Source organism: Drosophila albomicans, chromosome X, assembly GCF_009650485.2.
Source record: "Drosophila albomicans strain 15112-1751.03 chromosome X, ASM965048v2, whole genome shotgun sequence".
Taxonomy (NCBI): domain Eukaryota; kingdom Metazoa; phylum Arthropoda; class Insecta; order Diptera; family Drosophilidae; genus Drosophila; species Drosophila albomicans.
The window spans coordinates 10770948-10795179 of record NC_047627.2 but is presented as its reverse complement, the minus strand read 5'-3'; the positions used below and the strand labels follow the sequence as shown (position 1 = coordinate 10795179).

The 24232-nt window shown below is 37.1% G+C and overlaps 4 protein-coding genes across 11 annotated transcripts in view; 2 read left to right on the top strand and 2 right to left on the bottom strand.

Annotated features, from left to right (window-relative positions):
• Positions 1-11: 11 nt before the first annotated feature.
• On the top strand, positions 12-1225 carry LOC117563882 (E3 ubiquitin-protein ligase RNF13). Its single transcript, XM_034242443.2, has 2 exons — positions 12-385; positions 685-1225. The coding sequence occupies exons 1-2, from the start codon at positions 228-230 to the stop codon at positions 1049-1051; spliced, it is 525 nt and encodes a 174-aa protein (XP_034098334.1). The 5' UTR covers positions 12-227; the 3' UTR covers positions 1052-1225.
• Positions 1226-1339: 114 nt separating this feature from the next.
• Positions 1340-2856, top strand: LOC127565580 (E3 ubiquitin-protein ligase RNF149-like). 2 transcript variants are annotated; one of them, XM_052004812.1, is made up of 3 exons: positions 1340-1456; positions 1848-2010; positions 2080-2856. In XM_052004812.1, the coding sequence occupies exons 2-3, from the start codon at positions 1868-1870 to the stop codon at positions 2390-2392; spliced, it is 456 nt and encodes a 151-aa protein (XP_051860772.1). In that variant the 5' UTR covers positions 1340-1456; positions 1848-1867; the 3' UTR covers positions 2393-2856. The 2 variants fall into 2 exon arrangements, with proteins under 2 accessions (XP_051860772.1, XP_051860747.1); XM_052004787.1 differs by having other exon boundaries at positions 1340-1538.
• Positions 2857-2910: 54 nt separating this feature from the next.
• On the bottom strand, positions 2911-7453 carry LOC117563840 (protein cramped). Its single transcript, XM_034242373.2, has 7 exons — positions 7344-7453; positions 6487-7097; positions 6223-6426; positions 4680-6160; positions 3643-4042; positions 3427-3578; positions 2911-3365 (listed from the first exon to the last, which is right to left on the bottom strand). The coding sequence occupies exons 2-7, from the start codon at positions 7031-7033 to the stop codon at positions 3264-3266; spliced, it is 2886 nt and encodes a 961-aa protein (XP_034098264.1). The 5' UTR covers positions 7034-7097; positions 7344-7453; the 3' UTR covers positions 2911-3263.
• A 557-nt stretch (positions 7454-8010) lies between these two features.
• Positions 8011-24232, bottom strand: part of LOC117577609 (syntaxin-4) — a 191104-nt gene continuing 174882 nt past the window's right edge. For 6 of the 7 annotated variants that reach the window (XM_052008433.1, XM_034262454.2, XM_052008430.1 and 3 more), the window contains exons 2-8: positions 12475-12542; positions 10861-11064; positions 8990-9083; positions 8693-8935; positions 8554-8627; positions 8247-8495; positions 8011-8145 (exon numbers count right to left, since the gene is read on the bottom strand). In XM_052008433.1, coding sequence (XP_051864393.1) covers positions 8074-8145; positions 8247-8495; positions 8554-8627; positions 8693-8935; positions 8990-9083; positions 10861-11064; positions 12475-12507 — 969 coding nt within the window. In that variant the 5' untranslated portion in view covers positions 12508-12542 and the 3' untranslated portion in view covers positions 8011-8073. Of the gene's footprint in view, positions 8189-8246; positions 8496-8553; positions 8628-8692; positions 8936-8989; positions 9084-10860; positions 11065-12474; positions 12543-24232 lie in introns of those variants that run through there. The other variant, XM_034262455.2, reaches the window with a different exon arrangement.

Here is a 24232-nt window from a genome sequence, read left to right as displayed (position 1 = left end):
GTACATATGTATCATATCGGAATTGACACAAATTCCCGAATTGGGTTATGCCTACATATGTATGTAAGTATGTATGTACATACATATGTTCTCTTAAATTCGATTGAATGATGATTTAGCAAATAAAATCGCTGCACTTGCTTCGGAAACAATAGATGCTGATAAGCCATGCACTTTACTCATATAATGCCACTGCAATAGTTAATGCTAGTTGATCAATTGCAACGATGAGTGCCAGACGCAGTAGCAGCAGCGGCAGCAACAACATTATTTGCCAAGTGCGTTGTGGCATCTGCTTGGAACATTACACGGCCACAGATATCGTCCTGGCTGCCAAATGTGGACATCTTGTTCACGGCACTTGCCTCAATGAGTGGCAAAAACAGTAAGTAATTCCATAGATATATGTATGTATGTTTCCAGTTTTTTTTTTTTGCATTTCTTGTAAATTTATTTTTTAGAATAGACTGAAACATTAACCTCTAATGATTAATAACCATTATTTAAGTATTCCTTCTCCAAATTCCATATATAACATTACCATAATGTAGGTGACCTACAAAATAAAAGTAATTAAAACATCGTTTCAAAATTTAACAACTCAAAGGAAATAAAAAAAGAGCAGAAACAGAATCAAGCTCAACTTTTTGATACAATTCTGGAATATTTATTGGTATATTGCAGGTCAAGGGATTGCCCTATTTGCCGCAAGAGAAATGACGATTATTTTCAAATCTATTTGGACATGGATGCAACTCCCTCACCTTCAAGCCGGACGCAGAGCTATAGACAAAGCCAAGGCCAAGGCCAAAGACAGAGTCAAAGTCTGAACCAAGTTCCTAGCGGCCACAATCGAAGGCAGACCCAATGTCACCATCACAACCAATGTCAACCTCGATTTCGATTTCCGGACTCCGACGACGATGAAGATGAAGATGAACACCATTCGTTTGAGAATATGATACTGCAACAAACCCTTTTCCGATCCGAGATAGAGTATTTGAACACTCGCTTTCGGAATTTTACGTCGATGTTTGATGACTCCGATTAGTTTCATTTCATATTAACAAACCAAATATGTATGTATATTTATACACACATACATATGCATATGTAAAATAAATAATTGGGAATTCCGGAATATCCCACAAACCTAACAAAAGTCAAGAAAATTTATTATGTTGACACTTAACATTTCCTAAATATTATGCGAAACTTAAATAAGTAGACTTAATAAATATGTTAATAAATGAATTAAACATATGTACATATGTATACGAATAGTTTGTTTACTTTTTGAGTTTGGTGTAAACACTTGCATTACAGAATTAATGCTTTCAAACCGATGTGGGAGAGAAAATAAATAATTTGTATTTTTGTAGTATATTTCGCTAACGGTGTGCAGGTCACACTGTTTCAGTTCAAGTTTGTGTTCATTTCGAGATTGAAAAATACGGTAATTCTCCCTTCAGGCTTATGCACAATTAGCCAAAATTGTATATTGCCATTTAGTTAAGAGTGTACAAAAGTTTATCTTAGTAAGTTAACCAAATTCGGTTTAATTAATATTAGCACCAAAGCAAAATGAACAAAACACACTTTAATAATTCGTAATAAGAGTCTTTCTTCGGAAATGTAAACAAATATACAAACAAACTTATACACATGTATGTACATACATACATATGTACATATAAACACATGTTTCTGTATGAAAAGCTGTATTAAAAACGGGTCGAGAAGACAACCATTTTTAACACAGTACAAATTACATATATCTTTGATAAGGACTAAACCAAATCGATTCCCTACCAATGTCGTGCTATACTTATCTGTTTCTCCTTCAGATTAATCGTTGATTGGCAAGATGAGTATCCCAAACAGCAGCCAGACAATTTGCTTAGTCCGTTGTGGCGTCTGCTTGGAGAATTATACAACGAGCGATGCAATATTCACTGGCCAATGTGGGCACTTGTTCCACAAGATGTGCCTGGATCAATGGCACACGCAGTAAGCGATCGCAGATTCCTCGTATTGTTGATTGTCAATCATTATTCAATGTCATTTAACATATTGCAGGACAAATACATGCCCAATTTGCCGCAAGCAAAACCAGAGCTACTTTCAAATCTATTTGGAAGCTTCTCCAAACGATCAAAATGAAAATAATCAGTCACACATAGATGATGATGTTGATGATAGCAATGTGTCTCATATTGGCATTGTTAAAGGCGCTAGTGATGTTGAAGACGACGATGATGATGAGGATGACATCTACTACGATGATGAGAATGAGGATTTTGGTGATGATTACTTTGATTATGAGAATGAAGACTACGGCTTTGACATCGACGATACGGATGATGACGACGAAGACGCATATGCTGCATAATTTACTTAGCTGCACCGATACAATCGAGTTTGATAGGCGATCGATATGTATGTGTGTGTAGATTTAACTTAGCAGCAAAGTACTTCAAGTAGCTGGTTTCTTCTCAGTCGGGAGGAACATATCTCAGCTGTAAGGTTCAAGTTCAGCCAATCTCAAAACAAAAACTTGTAATCAACAAACAAACTTTTTGAATCTGGGTCTATATACAGGGTAGACTTTTATTTATTTGGAGGCATGTATATTTTAAATTAAGACTATAATATAACTATTTTGTGTAAATAGCTAACAGCTAGTCTAGCTTACGTACTACAACAGGGAAAACTCTGGGGGAAGCAGACAAAATAAAAAATATGTATATACTAAAAAAGATTGACTTATGGATGAGGGAACGAGACTTCATTTGTAATACTTGGCAGACATCATACATATATATATATATATGAGAAATAAATATCGAGCATGTGTGTGTGTGTGTATGCTTCCGCCTTCCAATAATAATATTATTATGTTTAATGTTTAAAAAAAAAAAATAAAAAAAAAAGAACAATTTCAACATCACAAGACCTAATTCTGGTGTTAGAAGGTTCGAAGGGTTAAACATTATTAAGATAAATAAAAAATTAATTTCAATAATATCTCTCAGTTAAAATGTTTGAGTTCTCTCTCTTTCTCTCTCCATCTTCCATCTCTTTCTCAATTGTGAGCGTTCTCTCTCTATCTCTCTCTCTCTGTTTTTCATGTACTTTTCATTGAATGCATGGAATTAAATAGTGACGATAAATAATACGAATACTTTGCTGAAGACGTTCGAAGAATTCTGGGGCTTGGCTTGGTCCATAAAAGTTTTGGAGTGTCGCCAGCGAGGCCAGCGCTAATCCTTTTCCTGCTGCTGCAGCAGCGCCGAAATCTCTTGAAACTTATGCCGAAAATCAACGCTGCTTTCACTAATCACCGACAGACTCGACGATGGATCCTGCAAAAGTTTGATGAGTGTAACTACATATTGTATTTTGCATAACCGATTATAGATTTACCAGTATGTCGCGTGTGGCATCAAAATCATCGAGATGGCCCAGCAAACTGGTCAGCGAGAAGTCATTGATGTTGTCTTCCAGCCAGCGTGCATTCGATGTGGAATCTCGCAGCAAATGCATCGGACTGACACTGCCAGTGAAGAAGTTTTGGGCTGTAAGAAAAAATTATAAAGTTGATTAGATGTCACATTATTTATTACTATAAAGATGACTTACTGGTGCTCTCATCTTGAGCGCCATCGGGCAAACTGGCGCCGCCGCTGCTGCTGGCGGGTGTTAGGGCGGAACTGAGGGTCGTTGTTGTCTCCACAAAATCCAAATTTGGCATGTCCAGCGTACCGCTGACAATACATCCGCTATCGCTGCTGTTGCTGCTGCTCTCGGCCTGTGCCGCTAAACTCTGGCCGCTCCTGTTGGCTAGAGCTGAGCTGATATGACCATTTCCGGTACCGTTGCCTCTGCTGTTGCTGCTGCTGCTAACACGCTCAATGGGCTCGAAGAGACCGTTTTGCAGATTGCGCAGACTGAGCACATCGTAGGGTCGACTCACATCCGAGCCCGCCGGCAGGATGCAGCGTTGCACCAGCACCTGACGCGACATCTTCTGGCGCGTTAGCTGTAATTCAATTAGAATGTTAATTGCATTGCATAATGGATTCATTTCTTAAATTCAAAATCAACATTTTTGCAAGGCATTGTAGAGTTTCCAAGCAAAGTTTTGCTTAAATGGCTTTAAAGGTGTTTTGAATGCCTGGTTTAAGATAGTTCGAGTAGGAATTTAAAAAACCCAGCCTTATAACACGATGAAATATCATAAAGTAAGCTGTGCAAAGAGTGCAGCCTCCTATAATTTACCATTTGTATAGGCAATATTTTAGCTAAAGGTTTTCCGAAGTAATTAGTATTCCTAGTTTAAGATAGTTAGAGAAGGAATTTAAAAACCCAGCCTCATTGCATGGTGAGCTAAGGCTGGGCAATGAAATATCGTTGACTAAGTTGTATAAAGATTGCAGCCTCCTAGAATTTACCATTAGGGCCTTTACCATTTGTTTATGCAATATTTTATCTAAAGATTCTTTAAACTAATTTGAATGCCTAGGTTAAGATAGTTGGAGTGGAAATTAGAAACAAAACCTAGACTTATTGCACAAACAAATGTCGTAAAGATTACTGACTCCTAGCATTTACCAACTTTTTTTCAATGCTGTTGCTAACCTGTATACAAAGTCTGCTAATAGTTGTTAATAACATACCTTGGACAATTGACGCACTGGATCCATGAGACTGCTAATGGGTCGACGCATAGGTATCATGGGTGTGCGGAAGATGGATTCGTTGCTGTCGTGACTGGCCACGCCAGAGGCAGCCGCTGCCCCAGCTCCCACTCCCGCTCCCGCTACAGACGCTGTGCCATTGGCCAGACTGTTGAGCCACTGCGCCTTGGTGATTAGATCGCGTTTGCGATCACAGCTATGGCCGCAATTGCATTGTCGCTTGCGCACACGCTCACTCAGATTGGCCACCAGCAGCAGATGCTTGAGCTTATTGCTAACCGTGGCCGTTTGTATCGCTTTAACGCGTTCCACGCTATCACAGTCGTTGGTATTGTACGGAAGCGATGTTGACGATGCCGTTGATGGTAATGATGATGACGTCGACGCTGGCGACGATGTTGTGTTTGTTGTGGCGATGGTGGCATTGACACTTGTGGAGCTGCTGGCTGTGCTCAGCTCTGCATCGCACCAATAATACTCGAGTTCCAGCTTTGAGTCTTGACCCAACACAACATACAAATCGCCAATCGTGATGTCCGCCGACGTCGACACCGTCCAGCCCTTGCGTATGCGTTTGATCACCTCATCGCTGAGTAGCGGCTTAAAGTTGCGTGCCGCTGCAGCAGCCGCAGCATTTGCAGCTCTCGATCCCTTGCCACCGCCCGCACCCGGCGCATCATTGCGTTTGGCACGTGTTGGCGCTGCAGCTGCAGCGGTTGTTGTTGGTGCAGTTGCAACGGGAGTTGCTGCCGTTGCACCGGTTGTGTTTACAGCATTCATCAGGCTGCTGCTGTTGATGATGGTAGTGTCTGCTGCCTCGCTGCTGCTGACTGGCTGGCTGAGCAACTCATTGATCTCCTCGCTTAACTCATCGCCGCTGCTATTCTCCAGCTTTAAGGCCAGCTCATCGGCGGATTTTTCATGCGCCGGACTGCATTGTGGCTTCAGTTTTTTGGCCTCTGGTGAACGTTTCTCGGAGCCGCTTTCGGTGCGCGCTCTCTTGGCACTGGCTGCCGCTGCTGCTGCGGTGCTTTCAACCGTCTCGCTGCGCACCTTGACACCCAGACGCTCCTCGTAGGCTGTCAGACAGATGTTGACGCTGCTCAGATACGCTGTGATGCTCAACAGGGGACGATGTATTGGCACACCAGGTTTAGGCAGTAAACACAATGCTGGCTCCACAATTGCGGTCTCAACAGCAACAGTTGTTGACGTCGTTGTTGGCTCCACACTGACAGCGGAAGAGGGGGGCAGCAGCTGCTCTTCGGCGAGTCGCACATCGAAGCTGCGCCATTTGTATTGAAACGTTTTGATGAAGCTAATCAGCTTCTTATGCAGCGGCACAATCGCGCGTGCGCGTGGATTCTGAGCCAGCGATTGGACGCGTCCAAAGGCCTCCATGTTGGCGGGCGTGACGAGCACCTCGATCTTGCTGGGCAAGCGTATGTCCTCCAGCGTATCTGCAAAAAGTATATCATAAATAGAGATCGAGTTGGGGTTGTGAAGCTATTTTGAAACGCACCATCGAGCTGATTGAGGCGACGCAACGCTTTGCAGGATGGCGTCTTGATGCGTATATTTTTGCCCTTGCAGCGAACTATGATGTGACCCTGATAGATGAGCTGCTTCAGCTTCATGAAATGCTTCTCCGTGAGAAATTGCAGCTTGCGACGCATTTCGCCATAATTGATCAGCGTGTACAGCTCCTGGGCGGGTTTCTTCAGCTCTGCAAAATATGAGTTATTTTATCATTTACATACGATACTATGTATTTGGATTTACTCACCATCCGAGTAGCGCACATATTTGCTTATCTTGTGATATGTTTGATAGTAATGTTGGCGCACTTGATCTTTGCTCTTGAAGCTGTACTCGCTGTTCGCGTTGCGACGCTTCAGTTTCGAATTGATGCAATTCGCCACCGCTTCGAAATCCTTGCCAAACTCATTGAGCGCATCGAAGAAACAATTGCGCTCCACATTCGTCCAAGTTGTTTTGTTTGCCGCTCGCATCTGCGACGGCGTCTTTTGGCTGCCCTTCTCCTCCTTTTTGCCATGCTCTCGCTCGGCCGGTGGCGGTGTCATTGGACGCGTCAAATCCAGTTTCATTTTCTGGATGACACGCGCGCTGGCACGTGTCCCGGGGCAATTTTGTGTGGTCACCGAGCCAAGCAGTTCCTCGGGCTCCTCGGCAGCCAGCTTGAACTGCATGGCTGCCTTGCAAGATGACGTCGACAGTGATGTTGTTGAGGGTGATGGTAATGATGATGCTGTTTCGGGTACAGCAAGAATTGTGGTGGCAACATTCTTACACATGCTGTTGGTTTCTTCCATTTTATGCCAATGGCACTGGCTCTCCCCCGCTCCCCCCGGCGTGCGACAAACCAATCTAACACAGCTGCAGAAAAAAAAACACATACACACATACGATTTAAGATGATTTGCTAAGTTCGTGGAAATTAACAGCAACGAGTAAATCACATAAACTTTGCACGACGCCTAGCGAAAAAATGGCGCTCGTTAATGGGTCAAAAAGTGGATTGTGTTGCGATGCAATTGAAATTTGCATATTTTGTGATATTGTTACTTGGCCACTAGTTGCATTGTTGCACTACACTACACACACTCATACACAGACACTTACCCACAAACTATGTATGATTTTTAATTAGTTTTCGTATGTTGTTTTGTTTGTTGTCGTTCTGTTGTCTCTTAGAGGTGCAGATACATCGTTGGCCCTATCGATGCATCGATGTTTTTGCACTAATTGTTATCGATCATTTGTGAGTGCAAACCATCAGTGTTTTCTTTTCAGCCGAAATACGTAGTCTAACAGTAGCAATCATTTATTATTTATTCATTTAATTTTTTACGATTAGTGCATTATTTGCATTTTTACGCCGCTTCGATATATATCATACATAAGAAATTCCGATAGAACGTTACGTTACGTTGTGCGATTTTGCGCTACGTTACTCATTTTGCGTTAATTCCATTACAATGTTATGAATGAACCCGAAAAGAACAGAATTGTGCAAAGTTATTTTGATTGTTGGCATTGATAATTTATATAATTTAATATTTTTAATAATTTATATTGACTGATTCAGTCTGTAAAATGTAAAGCGCATAAGTTGTGTTTCATTCAAACAAGAGATATCAGCGATTGTTTGTAAACAACAATCAGCTGATTTGCGGTAACGTTCTTGTGCAAGGCGTGACGTAAAGCAAAAAGCAACTCTGCGTTGCTGTGGTGAGTTTTGTGTTTGAACACCGAAACCCCATTAAAATGCAGATGTTGTAGGAAATTACATTTTATTTAACTTAAAATTATTAAAAAAAAAAAATAAAACAGTTTCTTGTGGTTATTTATATCACAAATAAATACCGACGAATATTAGAACTAACAGTACAGCGACGAGTATAGCAATGATCATTAATTTTCTCTGCAATAAAGAAGAGAAACATTGAGCGTTATTACCAAAAATGCTGAGGACGAGAGGCAATAGATTTAGAATGGAATTACAAAATATGCAATGTTACTCACCCTTCGCGCCTTCTTTTTATATTCTTTGGCCTGATCCAGCTCAGTAGCTCCCTTGTCTGTATAGAGCGTCGCCTGATTCGCATGGAACTCGACGCGTTGTATCGTCTCGCTCTGTTCCATGACGAGCGTTTGGATGCGCATAAACAGAGCGTGCACATCTTCAATGGACTTCTCTAGCTTCTTTAGCTCGTTGAAGCGATCCATGAGATCCCTCAACGTTTGTCGTTCCATTTCCGTTTCTTGCAGGATCTAAAATTGTTTGTCATTGCAAGAAGATACAAGATATCGATGCGGTTAATCAACTTACATTGTCCACAAAGAGTTTTGTGGTTTTGTTTTCTATCAGCAGCTCAATCTCCTGTTCACTGGCTTCTGAATTGACTGTGGGTATGGGGAACATGATGAAATCTCTTTTAATATGAAACAAATCGAAGATTCTTGCTTACTGATCTTGGAATGCATTCGCAGGTTCTTTTTAACCTTTGTCTCATAGTTTTGCAAGAACAGTTCGTTCTTCTGCCAGAGATTAATGTAGGTCTGATAGAGTCCATAGAAGAGCGTACGTTTCATTCTCGCCTCCAGACTGTAATCCGTTTCTGGCGGCAGATTTGCCTTGAACTCCTTGAAGCGAGTCATTAGCTGGTTTCCCAAGCGCAGATTCTTGTTGTGCAGCTCATCCATTTCATTCTCTACAAATGATCATTTTTATTATACCATGTCTTCACTATACAGTGTACACTTACCGCAAAAGGTGCGCAGATGAATTGTCTGCGACATGCGATTCATTGCCTCCAAATTCGCAGCGATCTGAGCTAGTTGATACCGAATTTCCGAGTACTGCGAAAAGCGTTACAAATTGTTAGAAAATATTACAAATTATTCTATACATATAATATTTGGTTTCTTGAATAATTCGCCGACAAAGAAGTAAGAGCTCAAAAGCTGTGCTTTTAAATCAACTCAAACATTATATCATAAATTACTAATTAAAGTATTTTTGAAAAGCCTCTAGCAATTAATTATGTCTAACTCTATTGACCTACACTACTGACTTTTGTTTTGTTAATGAATTAACAAATCTGCGGTTTTGGCGTTGAAGTTTTTTTTTTTAAAGTAAATGCTACTCCGTGGTCTAAGCAAAAAAAAAATAAAAAATTTTAAGTATTCCCCAATAACAATTTTGTCCTTTTCTTTAAATCGTATATAATAATATTTTCTGCTGAAATCATTTGATCTGAATAAATTGATGGCAAGCCAAAAACAAACAATATCATATTGATTACAATAATAATTATTTTTATGTACTTAACTAATAATTCATTAAAATAGTTGTAGTTGTAATTTGTTTATGTAATAATACAAAATGAAATATATTAAAAAAGAATTCATATGCTGTCAACAAAAAATCAACGAAGACGAAGTTGTGTGTTAAGTATAATAAGTAAAAAATTCCAGCGTTAAATCTTAAATAAATACATTACAATTGCAGAAAAGTCGTATTAAAATTAAAAAATATTCTCATTGTAATAATAATAATTAAATAAGGAAATAAACTTCAAGAAATTACAATAAAAATGTATTAATTCTGTAATAATTTGTATTTATGTTTGATGTGTCATACTCTCTTCATTTGTTATCTCGTCCGCAGTGTAAGTTATTCTAAGCTATGGAGGTTAATAGCTTTACCGTTAGTTCTATGAGTTAAATATTTCTGTGACGGGCTGAAGGTTGTGACCCAAAAAGCAATAGAATGTGTTTTATACATTTATACATTTATACTTTTAAATATTGATTATTGATTATTAATTCTAAGGCCTAAAAATGATTTATTAACAAACGCTTTAAACAAATATCAGATAGTATATGGGTAATTCTTAAAAGAAAAATGTTCCGTGCAACACTATTTAAAGTAAAACCATAAATTAAAACAAATTTAAAAATAAGTAAAGGTTATCTTATTGCTCTGGATAAGATTTATATTTTAAACTAATATTGATGTTGGAAACTTTTTTTGTTTTACGATAAAATATATAAGTTTCATTTCATTTATTGTTTTTCTATTAAAGTGTCAATCAAGAGTTATAAGATTCATCATTATAAATGTTTCGGTATATTTTTGTCCATTTTAACAGTCGACAGAGATTTACCTATATTCATCTTAATATCATCAGCTTCAAATGATCTCTTTGATCTCTCGCTCCCTCTAACTATTGAACTTAAAAGCTCATGTCGAAAGCTCTCTCTCTCTCTCTCTCTCTCTCTCTCAGAATAGCCTGGCTTGCAACTCTGTTTTGATGCTTCGCAGCTTACATTTCAATGAGCTAGCAATTGTGTTAACTAGTTGATACAACAAAAGCATCGCTTACTAAATGTCTATGTATATAAATTATTAGAAGGCGCTGTAAGCGGTTTTTTTTTCTGTTTTCTGTTTCTTTTTTTTTTTTTTGCTTATCACGGGTTTGCGGCGAAACAACTCGATTGAGTAATGCGCCGCTGTCGTTGTCACTGTCGTTGTCGTTGTTGACTTGTTGTCTGATTCATGCCAATTGATTTTGGGATCCACAAACACACAGAAACACACAGACACACATTCGAACATTTTAGCAGTACTTACTGGATTCAGAATGGCATCCACATTGGTTCCATGTTGCGCCATCTTGTCGCGATCCTTGTTGTTGTCTCCACTGTTGTTATTGTTGTTGTTGTTGCTGTTGCTGTTGTTGCTGATGTTGTTCAAGGACTCGGTGGTGGCGTTGTAAACACTGAGCAGCAACGAACCGTTCGAGGACGATGACGTTGAGTTGGCGCTCAGCGAACGCTGTAAAAAATTGAGTTGCCCGGTTTAACGAATTAACGATTTAACGATTTAACGATTTGAGCCAACAATGTTCTACGGCATCGCTGCTGCAGCGATGCCGTTGCAAGTGAAACTAAAAAAAACTTTGCTACAGGCGATCTTCTCGCCGCCTCTCGTTCTCTCTTGGTGCTTGGTGCTCGGTGCTTTGGCCAATTGTGTTTGCCAATCGGGACAGTGTAATGAGCAATAAAAAGCGAGCCCAACAGGTGAAGCTACCGCTCCCCAAACTATTCGTGGGTTGTATGTGAAAATACTACGTTATAGCGAGCTATATGGGGGAACACGATTGCTCGGCCCTTATCTATGGGCAATCTATGTGCTTTCTGATAAACGAACGCAACACTCTTCACACTCTTCACACTCCACACTTCGCTTTTCACGCTCCCATCGGACGCGCCCAAATTGTTAACGTAATATTGCGTATATTTGTAACAAAACAATAACAAAAGCCTTCAACTGCAGTAATGAATCCAATTGGAGCTTTACAACTACTATAGCGAAGCTTTAAATAAATATAAAAAAGTTATGTATATCGTTCAATTTGAAATGGTATTTGCGACAAAGTTGGTTTGAAAACAATTTAGCACAGTCACTAAGCTATAAATATTTAAATTTAGAATGAACTACTGATAAGCGTGTTTCATAATAAAAATGTTCTGAATAACAATGTTAAATGTAAATATATTGTATACCAGGAATTGATATCGCTTGTGATGAAATATTTAAATTTAGAAAGATTATCGTACGCAACTGAGAAGAACAAAAAAAATTGTTAATTCAAACAAATTTGTAAGCCATGAAAAACCAAATAATATTCCTGACGAAGTTTTTGTTGTATAATTATCTTTCTTACAGAATTTACAAATGGAAAACTAACTGATTTTACGATACTTTTTAAAACTGTTAAGCCTAAAATGTTAAACTGAAAAAAATATATTCCCAAGAAAAAAAAAAAAAATTGGTTTGTTTCGTATAAAGATTATTCTCGGGGAAGCTAAGGAGCTCGATTTATATTAACAAATCTAAACCAGAAAAATTTAAAACACAAATAAATTAAATACTACGAATTTTATTTATCAAATTTTTTGTTGGAATACAAAGTTGAGAAATAGAATCTACATTTCCTTTAACTAAATTTTAAGATCAGCTAAAAATTTCCTCTTCATGTAAAGTTAATACTAATTCTCGTTATGCTTTAACTTCAGGTTTAAATTGGATGCTGTGTAATATGCGGAAATTTTCATAGGCATTTTCTCTCGTCTTTTTTTTTCGCCACACTGTGATCGCACAATTAGCACCATGAAGCCAATAATTTTTGAGAGCATTTTGGAATCTTGACTAGAAAATATTTAACACTTCAATTCGACTCACCTGCAAAAGCTCCGGCAGCCTATCTCTTGCCATTGTGCGGGTGTATGTGTGAGAGTGTGCGGGAGTGTGCGGGAGTGTATGTATGTGTGGTATGTGTGATGGTTGCTGTTGGAACACTGCTTGTTTGTTATAGTTTATCGTTGGTTTTGTAAGCAGTGATGCGTTTCATTTATTTTATTTGTGTTTTCATTTATTTTTATTTTTTTATTGTTTTAAAGCACTTTATTTGCACATTGTTTCAATTGCTTTTTGCATTGGCGCTTTGTTGTTCTTGTTTTTGTTCTTGTTTATTTTCCGTTGTTATTGCGGCGCCTTTGCATAATGGACGACGTTGCTTGAGCGCAAGCTGCGCTTTGAGCTTTGACATGCGTTGTTGTTCTTGTTGTTGTTTTCTCTTTTAGCTGCTTCTGCGTCTCTGCTGCGTTTGCTGCGCTGCTACTGCGTCCACTTCCTAAACTTGCAAGTTTTGCACGCAGCTGTGTGCTTTAACGGTGCGTATTATTCGCAGCCCAGCCGAACAGTGACGCGTGAGAGCAAAGTGGCTCTGGCATGCGTGCGAGCGGGAAAGCGAGAGTGAGAGTGAGCGAAGCACGCGAAAGCGATAAGACATCAGATAAGATGTCGCCGCTTATCACACAAGTCAGAAAGAGAGAGAGAGCGAGAGAGAGCACGCGCTCAAAAGAGAGCCAACGTTTGCTCAATATTCAATTTTCAATACTGCAATATTGCAATAAGAATAAATATTGTATTATTGAGATCTCTTCGCGCCGTACGTTGCCCGCAAACTGAAAGTACCGCTCGCTAAATAAATGCCATAAAGCGGCGGCGAGTGTTGCTTTTGCTTGCTGCTGTTGCTGCTCCTCCTCCTCCTCCTCCTTCTCCTCCTTCTTTTCATCATCGTCATCGGCACGGCGTCAACGTCGACGTCGTCGACGTCGTCAGAGGCTGTCTCTGAGATTTTTTCAATTTAAAGATTAGCACACACTACCACACACACACACACACAAACGCTTGCGCAGCGAATAGATAAAGTTGTAGATTATGTGTATGTTTGTTGTATGTTTTCTGCACTATTTAGTGTTTTTTTTTTCGGGGTTATTTCTAGTTGTAGAAATTGAACCGGTTGCGACGCGCTGCGAAAAATGTGTTAATTGTCGCGTTTTTACAACTAAAACTTAACAGCAACAAAAACAACAACAACTGCGACGTCGTTCAATTGAAGGTAGACGACAGCGACGCTGACGTCGACGTCGACGTCGGTTCCAAAAGTCACTTGCGCTAATTAGTTAAACTTTTTTTTTTCTATTGCTTGTTCTTGTTGTTGCTGTTGCTCTTGCGGTTGCAAAACACTCATAAGCTGAACGTTGACGTCGGCTTCGCATCGCGTCGCATCGCATCGCTTTACGTCGTGTCGTTTCGTTTCATTTCGTTTTGTTGCAAATTCTTATTTCTCATTCGCGCTTCTCAAATTGCCAAGCAAAAAAAAAAAAAAAAAGTAAACGACGCGTCGCCTTGTCGTCGTGGGTCACAATTCGCATTTCAATGCATTCCAATTACGACAATGGAACAGTGTGAGGGCAAATTGATATCGTCCGATAATACTTACACATATGCACACCATCGCACACACACACACACACACATCTATACGTGAGTATTTACATAATAAAAGTCAGTTGTAAGCTCTGGTCGTAATTGCCATTGATTGTTTTACTCGCTCACATATTTCTTTCAATAGAACTTTGCACTTTGTAGATCGAGCTTTGTTTTTGCAAAGAGAGCTTCACCCTGCAATACATGTAGTGTTAAAGGATCAATGAAGCTTAATTCCGGTGTAAGCTTTTTATGGTAAGGAAGCTCCACTTTAATTCTCTTCAAAGCTCAGAAAGCTTTGCTCTAGAATTAAAACTAAAGGATTAATCATTTAATTTTTTTTAAGTTAGGCATTTTTTGTAAATAAATCTAAATTAAACTCCACTTCTAATTTCCACTAAGAGAATAATTTGCTGCAGTTTTAATTAAGATTTAAGATTTTTTATTAAAATATGTATACCATACAATTTATTAAGTTGTTTTTTTTATAAAGAAAGCTTTCCTCAGTATTTTTAATAATCTAAAGCTGACGAAAGCTGCATTGCGTATTTGTATTGAACATGAAGTTCACTTCAGCAGAAGTCTCAAAATATTAATAATCCGTAGTCTCAGAGTCAACATTAAGGTATTGATAATCTAAATTCGTAGTCTTTGTAGTTTTCCAATACAATTAGATTAATCACTTAGCATAGTTTTAATCGAGGGCATTCCCCGGTTGTGCATACCCAAGCCACGTTTTGAACTTTGATTTATCAGCATTAAGACGAACGACAAAGCTGATTGAAAGAATATAAATATGTACTCATATTATATATGTATATACATACATATATACAGACGCTTACTCGCTTATGAAGCGTTCGCTTTGTGTGCAGTCATGACTCAAGCAGAGTGATTAATATAAAACTTCCCGAAGAATCGTAAAGCTCATTGCCATTCCAGCGAAGTGAAAGTTGCCTTGCAAGCTGAGATTGAAAGCGAAAGGCAAGGGAGGCGGTGAGAGAAAGCCCAGTGATAATTGAAGCTGGAACTGAGAGCAACGCAGGAAGTACTGTAGAACTTTAAATCATCTTAATTTAGTCTACTATATATACAATATATTTTTGCTTGGAAACGGACTGTATAAAGAGATTATCTCACAGCAATTAAATCAAAAGTATTTCGTAATTTTATGCAACAGTCGACGATCGTAAATTAGAAGCACCTTGATTTTAAGGTGATTCTAATTTGTAAAAAAAATGTATAGTTCTTCAAAATATTTATATTTTATTGAAGTTTTATTTTTTAATTTGAAATGCAGCAACACAGAAAAATTCATTCTTAAGCAAGACTCGAATTTCAGAGAATACTAATTTGTTAGCGTTTTAATGAATTTGGATATGATTGAAAACTTGAAGTTTTTAATATGAATGAGATTTCTAGTTGTTGTTTTTCCTTCTTTTGCATTCACAAATAAATTTTATTTTTGATATCACTTGTTACATTAATATGACAAATATAGGTTCGTATTTTTTTGGGTGAACGGTTGGCAGGTATCTCACAGTCGATCACACTCGTCTGTAGCTTTTTGACTTGCTCGTTTGAAGATCAACCTAACAACCATTGTGTAAATAATTATACTGAAATGTTTCTTGAAATGTGGAATATATGTATGTAAATTTCTCCGTTGTTGAACGTATTTTGCGAAAATCACCGCAATTGTTATTATACCCCTTCAGTGTGGTGTTTGCTTACAGGGTATGCGGCATTGTAATTGCATTAATAACGCCAGCATTCGTTCGCATTACGATTGTATTGTGTGCTATGTTGTGATGATATGCATCTCTGTTTGGCGTCTTATCTTGAGTTTAATTCATTAAAATGAATGCAATTGATTTGGACTATAATAAGATGATGAATACACTCAGCATTCGCTTGATTTGCATTGCCTTTAATACGCTTTAAATGAGACTCTGACTGCCAGCTGCTGTTGCTCTGCTATATAAATATATATCGCACATATATTGAGAGGCACGTTGTGTGTGTTTTTGTTGTTGTTGTTGTTGTTGCTTGTTGTGTGTTTGGTTTTAGTCTCGATTTGCTGGAGGCGCTGCTAGCTAATGAAAAGTTTGCAGGCCGGACTGAATGATGGAGCTGTTGGCACTTTCAGCTGTCGCTCACTCCCTTCACTCCCCCCTACCCATGAGCTGTGAGCTGAGAGCTGTGAGCTGTGAGGTGGGGGACAAACAAAAATTTAGCTTCAGCTGCAGCTTCATCGGCTTTGTAGAACACGAGAGCGGCGTATGAAAAATATTTTCATACGCCGTGTGGGCTGCCTTTGTTTTTATGTTTGTTATTCATACTGTTGCTGCCGCTGCCGTTGCTGTTGTTATTATTATTGTTTTTTGTTGATGTCGTCGACGTCGACGTCGTCGTTGTTATTTTTGTTATTGCTGCTGCTGCTGCTGCTGCTTGGCTCTTGCTTTGGCGCAGCTTTGTTTACAATTTATTTTGTCATGTGTCGAAAATTGCAAATTTATGAGTTTTTGATGAGTCTTTTTGTGCGCCTCGTCGCTAGCAACGCTCGCAGTTATTTGCTGGTGTTTGCTTTTATGTGGGTCAGCACACACGCAAACAAACGCACAACGCACACACTCGAACACACCCCAATACACTCTCAAATGTAAGCACACGCATCACACATGTCCTGACGCATCCTTCCATCCTCCAATCCTCCCATCCTGCCGCATGCTTTTGACTTTTGATTAAATTCGCACGCGCAAAACTATGAATGGCACACACAAACAAAATTCATACATTTATCAAAAAGAAAACGAAAACGAAAAGATAGCAGAAACAAAAAAGAAAACAAAATAAAACTATATGCATAGGTGCTGCAAAATATATTTTTCGATTTTGTTCAACGTGGCGAAAACAAAAATAAAATATATACACAAACAAATTGCTTTTAAAGCCTTTAAGGCATCTGCTCTATGCGCGAGTGTGTGTGTGCGTCTGTGTGCGTCTGTGTGTGTGTCATGATTGGCTTCGCTGCTTGCGCCGGATATAAATGGCGCGTCAATTTAAATGCGCGCCCAAAACTATGCAACACTTTTTTTGTTTGCACCTAGTAAACAATTTGCATAAAAGTCGCAAGTAGTCGCAAGCATTCTTATACTCTCCTCTCCTCTCCTCCCCTTCTTGCTCTCTCGTTCTCGCTCCGTCTTTTTGACTCTCTTTTTCTTGTGCTCTGGCTCTGGTTTTTAGACACGTCATCATGTGGCCAACATCGTCAACGTCATCATAATGATGTGAATTATTCATTGTTTATGCTTCAGTTGATGTTTTAATTAAAGAGAGCACACACGTCAAAAGGTAGCTACAAAACAGGCGACAATAGCTGCATTTCATAGTGCTCTGCTCTGCTTTGCTGTGGTCTACGTGTGTGTGCAACTGTGTTTGTATTGTCTATGTGTGTGTGTGTGACCAAGTTCATAAATAACAAATTGCCAGACAATTTTTGTACACTCTTATTGCTCTTTTAATACAATTTCTGCCTTTAGCTTGCTTTTTTTGTGCTCACTTCGATTGCCTATTGGGCGTATGATTAATATACAGTTTGCAGCAAAGATTTCACTTAAGAACAAATCGCTAATAAATAATTTTGATGACTATTATTTTTGTCTATTCCAAAAATTAATTTAGTAATTTCTTAATTATATGTATATACAATTTTGCATGTTCTGTTCAGCCATTTTTTGTAGTGCATTTTTTTGGCGGAAGATTATTTTTAATATATTATATAAGATTCATATTTTAGTACTAAATATTTATAATTTAGCAGCTGTAATTAGTAGTACTACTCTCAAAAATTTTACGGCTAAAAAATTTGTACAAAAAAATAACCGCCTAATATAACATCTTAATTTAGCTTGTATTAAGAAATAATTAAATTAAACAAAAATAATTTTTTGGAATATTTATTACAAGAATCTTTAGTTATATGTTAAGCAAAAAAGCCTAGAAATAAATATTGGTCATATTTTTTAATTTTTAGTTAAGACTTAATTCACATTCAACACTTGTGCTAGATTTTTTTGTTTGGCATATTTTACTTTTGCTTCAAAGTTTTTTTGTATTTAAGCAATAAAAAAGCGCAGCTGCAGTTGCTTGAATGTGCGACTACGAGCCGCACTCTTCAATATTTATGCGACACAAGGCGTATACTTAATATTCAGTTAATTTTGAAGACTGTTTTAAAGTCATACAATGTTGATATTAATCAAGCGTTGATGAATTCACTCGTGTCCCACATTTTGGCGAATTTTTCAATAAAAAATACAAGCGCAAAATTTCATTTGTGCCATCTATTAAATAATTGATTGCGAATGTGTGCCGATTTTTATTCCAGCTACCTGAACTGAAGAGCAGAAGGGTATTATAACTTGAAGTTCCAGTTTTTATTTTTCATAGTTGCTTTGTATAACAATCTAGTATATTTATTTTAAGGTACATTTTGGTATATTAATTTGGTGCAGTTTAAGCAAAAAATTGCTCCATATGATTATTATAAATTTGTGCCGGCCGGAAATGTATGTAACAGGCAGAAGAAAGCATCTCCGACCCCATAAAGTATATATGTACTCGTATATTCTCGATTAGCGTCAACAGACGAGACGATATAGCCACCCAAGTCTGTCTGTATGAACTAGATCTAGATCTAGTAATTCATCAATATAGCATTAATGGTTTTGAGTACATTTACGTAGTTGTATAGTATATCATTTGGTATATTTTAAGAATAACCTCTATGATATATTTGGAATATAGTAATTCATCGATGTGCCAAATATGGTTTGGTATATTTTAAGAATAATACCAGTGGTATACTTCGAATGCAGTAATCCATCGATGTGCCAAATATGTGTTGCGGTATATTTTAGTATTTTTGCGGTATATTATTTGATAGATTTTAAGAACAACCTCTATGGTTTATTTTGAATGTAGTAATTCATCGATATACCAAATATGATTATCGGTATATTGTAGTATTTTCGCAGTATTTTTATTTGGTATATTTTAAGAACATCCATTATGGTATATTTTGAATGTATAAATTCATAGATATACCAAACCAAGATTTTCGGTATATTTATGTATTTTCGCAGTATGTTATTTGGTATATTTTAAGAATAAAAAGGCGCTGTTTCGCTTTTATTAAAATGGGTAGCGGGTATCTCACAGTCGTGCACACTCTACAGTAGCTTCCTTGCTTATTTTTCTTTTACGTTCTGGTTTTTTGGCTTATATTTCAAATGGATGCATTTGAGGGGCGGCGCAGCATAAATTGCAAGAACGTCATTATTTTGTAATCGAAATAAATGATAAAAGTAATGCAGCGCCTTGAAAGAGAATATTGAGAGAGTTGAGTTGAGTTGAGTTGAGTTGAGAGTTTTCAGCTTTCAGCGGCAGCTGTATTGTTTTACTTGCAATTCATTTTGATTTCATTTAATTTATATTGTGCGAGCGAAACGATGCGATTGATGCAGCTCGAATGCAAATCAAATTTGTGAATATATGTATGTATATAGTAGATATGTATGTATATATATTTATTTGTTTGGCGCTTCCGACGTTTGGGATGCACCTTTAAAGTGCACTCGGATGTGATGCAACAAGGCTTAAAGCGATGCGCAGAGTGCAGAGCGTTGCCAGCCATCCGAAAGGCATAAAAAACAGAGAGAGAGAGAGAGAGAGAGATAGAGAGAAGCAGAGGGAGAGGCAGATGGGAGGTTTGCAACGCCAATTGCCAAGCCGCATTATTTATCGCATTCGCGTTATTTGCACCGCGTTGTGGCACCGAGGGAGATGCGAAGGGGTGGGCAAAACAAAATGGCGCTTCTGCCATAATGGCGGTCGTTCTCAACGTTCTCAACGTTGCCGTCGTTGGCGTCCTTGTCGTTGGCGCAGCGGATGCTTGGCATTTATTGCAAGCGACAATATTTCGCTGGCTGCATCAGCAAATGGCAGCCATGGATGTGGAGCAAGCGGCGGCCTCCTGCGGGTGGCGCGTCCTGTGCACATCCGTTGCCTTGGCGCATAGATCCGCGACTTCTCTTCCTCCTCTGCCTCCTCCTCCGCCTCCTTCTGCTGCCTTGCCATTATGGCGAGCGTGTCATTGTCAGCAATGGGGAATGGAAAGCAAGCAAGCAAGAAGCTTGGGATCTCTCTCTCTCTCTCTCTCTCTCTCTGTCCTACTCGCTTTTTGTTTATAATAAAGCGAGCGAATTTTTCACAACACATCGACGACAATGGTGGCAAACGACAGCGCTCAAACGGAATGTGGCGTCCAGGATGCGCAAAAGCGAACCGATATCCAAGGAAGTGCAACGGCGGCATCGTCTCAATTCAATTGAAAGCCAGACAGACAGACAGACAGACGGACGGACGGGAGTGACAGGCAGTCAGTCTTTCTACTTATTTATTTATGCAAACACATAATTCGTTATATCTTCTCTCTCGTTATTTTGTCATTCGCATTCGCATTCGCATTCGAGCGTGAGCCATGATGATGTCCCTTGGCCATCGCAGCGAAGGAGTGAACGAGCAAGCAAGCTCTGATTGTACAAAAGGCAAACTAAGCTCGGCTTAGTTTCGTAATCAAAGTTGCGCCTCAGACACGCTTGTATAAAAAAAGAAGAACAATCTAGTAAGAAAGAGTATTCGCGACTGTGAAATACCAAAATAAAGCATAACATTGCGGTATTATTCTTATAATATACCAAAGGCATATACCACAAAATACTAAAATATACCGATTAATATATTTAGTATATCGATATACTACTACATTGAAAATATACCAGATTTTCAGCCAGTCCGATATTATTCTTAAATTGTACCTAATTAATGTACTGAAAAAAAAAATAAAAAATACCGAAGGTTATATATTTGGTATATCGATATAGAGTAACAAATATACCAAGGTATCAACCAGTGTGGTATTATTCTTAAAATATAACAAATTAGTATAGCGAAAATATACCGAAGGCTATAGTTGGTATATCAATATACTCCTTGACAGTAGTATATCATTATAGTACAAAGTACACCAGATTGTCAACCACTGCGGTATTATTCTCACAATAGTCGAGTGTGTTCGACTGTGAGATACCCGCTACTTATTTTAAATAAAAGCAATACATTGCGGTATACCAAATTAATATAGTAATATACTTAAAAGTTCTTTAAACGATACCAAGTTAATGTACTAAAAACCTTTTAAAGTATTCTGAAGCCTGTTATTAATATACCGATATACTACTACACGGAAAATATACCATAAAGTAAAATATATACCAAATTGTCAATTAGTGACAATATTCCAAATAACTGTACCGATATCGATCGATATATAATAGTACTATATCATATATATATTGATCAAGCATGTATATACTTTATAAGGCTCCTGCTGCCTTTTACTTACATTATACCCTTCTTTCCTACGGGCAGCAGGTATCACAATAAAAGTGAGACAGAACAGCACGACAAATCCATTTTGCTGAGACACATGGCGTGCAGAGAAACACACACACACATACACATATCGAGAGTGTGTGTGAGAAGATGGTTTTCTTTGTAACGACTGCAACTGCAATCAAATCACTCACAAATCTCCTTCGGCAAATCGCCTTCATTTCATTTTATACTTAAATGTGTTTTGCCAGCTTTTAGGGGCCACGACAGCTGTTCTCCGCCCTTTTTGTTCTCAGCTGTTCACAATTGTTGCTCGCCTTCGCCTTCGATTGCTGCAAATGCAATTTATGCGTGTGTCTATCAATGATGCCATTAAAGGTGGCCAAAAAACCGAGAGAACGAAAAAACCAACAACGTGGCAAGATAACAGCTTGCAGCTTGAGTTTATTGTATCCGTCTTTTAGTTGTGATATTCTCTGTGTGCACTGGAAAATAATAAAATATCTATTGCTATTTGCCAATTTTATAGTTCAATGCGTGGCATTTTTATTAAAACATTATTTAATTAAAGAAAAGCACTAATATGTTAAGTGCTATTGCAAAATCAACTGACTGCTCAAGCTGGCTCATAAATTTACAGTCTTATGTTATTAACATTACTATACATTGTATTATGTTAATAACATTATGTTAAATCTAAGCTGTTAATGTATGTATGTAGTACATACATTTAACATAATATTATTAACATAATACAAAGTATAGTAATGTTAATTAGAGGTGGAGAACTATCGATAGTGATTGATAGTTTCCATAAACTATCGACTATCGACGATTGCAAGGAAAATCTATCGTCGATAGTTATCGATAGTGCAGTAAAAGAAAATAATTTAATTAGTTTTTGAAATAATCCATATGTATTAAAAATATGAGAGTATGAAATTGTTTTTCCAATCTTTATCTGAAAATAATAAATAATTATTATTTGAATAATATGATTTTTTATTTTTTCGGTTTACCTTAACTGCTATTTATATATTTATTTCAACCAATAATTTTGTATGCCTATTTTAAACGATTTGTCCTGCTTTGCTGTAGACCCTCTCCGACTCTACGGAGATTGCAGTATACAAAGATATTTGAAACAAGTAAGAAAGCTACAGTCGAGTGTACTCGACTGTGAGATACCCGCTACCCATTTTGAATAAAAGAAATATATTTTGCGGTATTTTCTCAAAATATACCGAAAATACTAAAAAAAATATTAAAAATATACCAAATGGTATATTTGGTATATCGATAGTACACCATTCAAAATATACCTTAGACGGCACAATATACCAGATTTTCAGCCAAAGCAACTAAGACTCCTAGTAAGTAGGCGTTTTTGCCCATACAAAAGTCTTTCTTTAATAACTTCGACAATTTTTATCTGATCGTAACCAAATTTTCAGAAATCATAAATACTATAGTTAGTAATGTATATACCTCTCTAGCACAACTCTAGCTTTAAAATTACGCTTGTTATTCGATTTTCTTGATTTGCGGGGGCGGAAGTGGGCGTGGCAAAAATTTGAAACAAACTTGATCTGCGTGCAAACATAACAAATGCTGTTGAAAAAAAATTGAAGTAATATTTAGACTTGTAGAATATACGCTGAATGAATTTATTAACATCTCTATGTTAAGTGTTATGTTAATTACATTATTATGTTAAGCGTTTTGTTAGTTCTAAGAAGTTGATGTATTATTATATATTTAAAATTCATGATTAGGCTTTTCCTGCTACAAAAGAAAGCTGAAAAAGAGATGTGAATACGTAAATACTTTAAATTGTATTCGTTCATTGAATTATAGAAATAATAGTGCTGTAGAAATATATAAGTTGCAAATTTGAAATTAAACTCTTTCGGGAAGAACGCCAGAGTTGCAATTTATTGTTTGATTTATGTTTTTTATGTATACTTTAGTTAAGTCAACTGTTCTATTATCCGTATTTTGGAAGTGTGACCTATAATTAACATAACATAACATAACATAACATAACATAACATAACATAACATAACATAACATAACATAACATAACATAACATAACATAACATAACATAACATAACATAACATAACATAACATAACATAACATAACATAACATAACATAACATAACATAACATAACATAACATAACATAACATAACATAACATAACATAACATAACATAACATAACATAACATAACATAACATAACATAACATAACATAACATAACATAACATAACATAACATAACATAACATAACATAACATAACATAACATAACATAACATAACATAACATAACATAACATAACATAACATAACATAACATAACATAACATAACATAACATAACATAACATAACATAACATAACATAACATAACATAACATAACATAACATAACATAACATAACATAACATAACATAACATAACATAACATAACATAACATAACATAACATAACATAACATAACATAACATAACATAACATAACATAACATAACATAACATAACATAACATAACATAACATAACATAACATAACATAACATAACATAACATAACATAACATAATAACATAACATAACATAACATAACATAACATAACATAACATAACATAACATAACATAACATAACATAACATAACATAACATAACATAACATAACATAACAT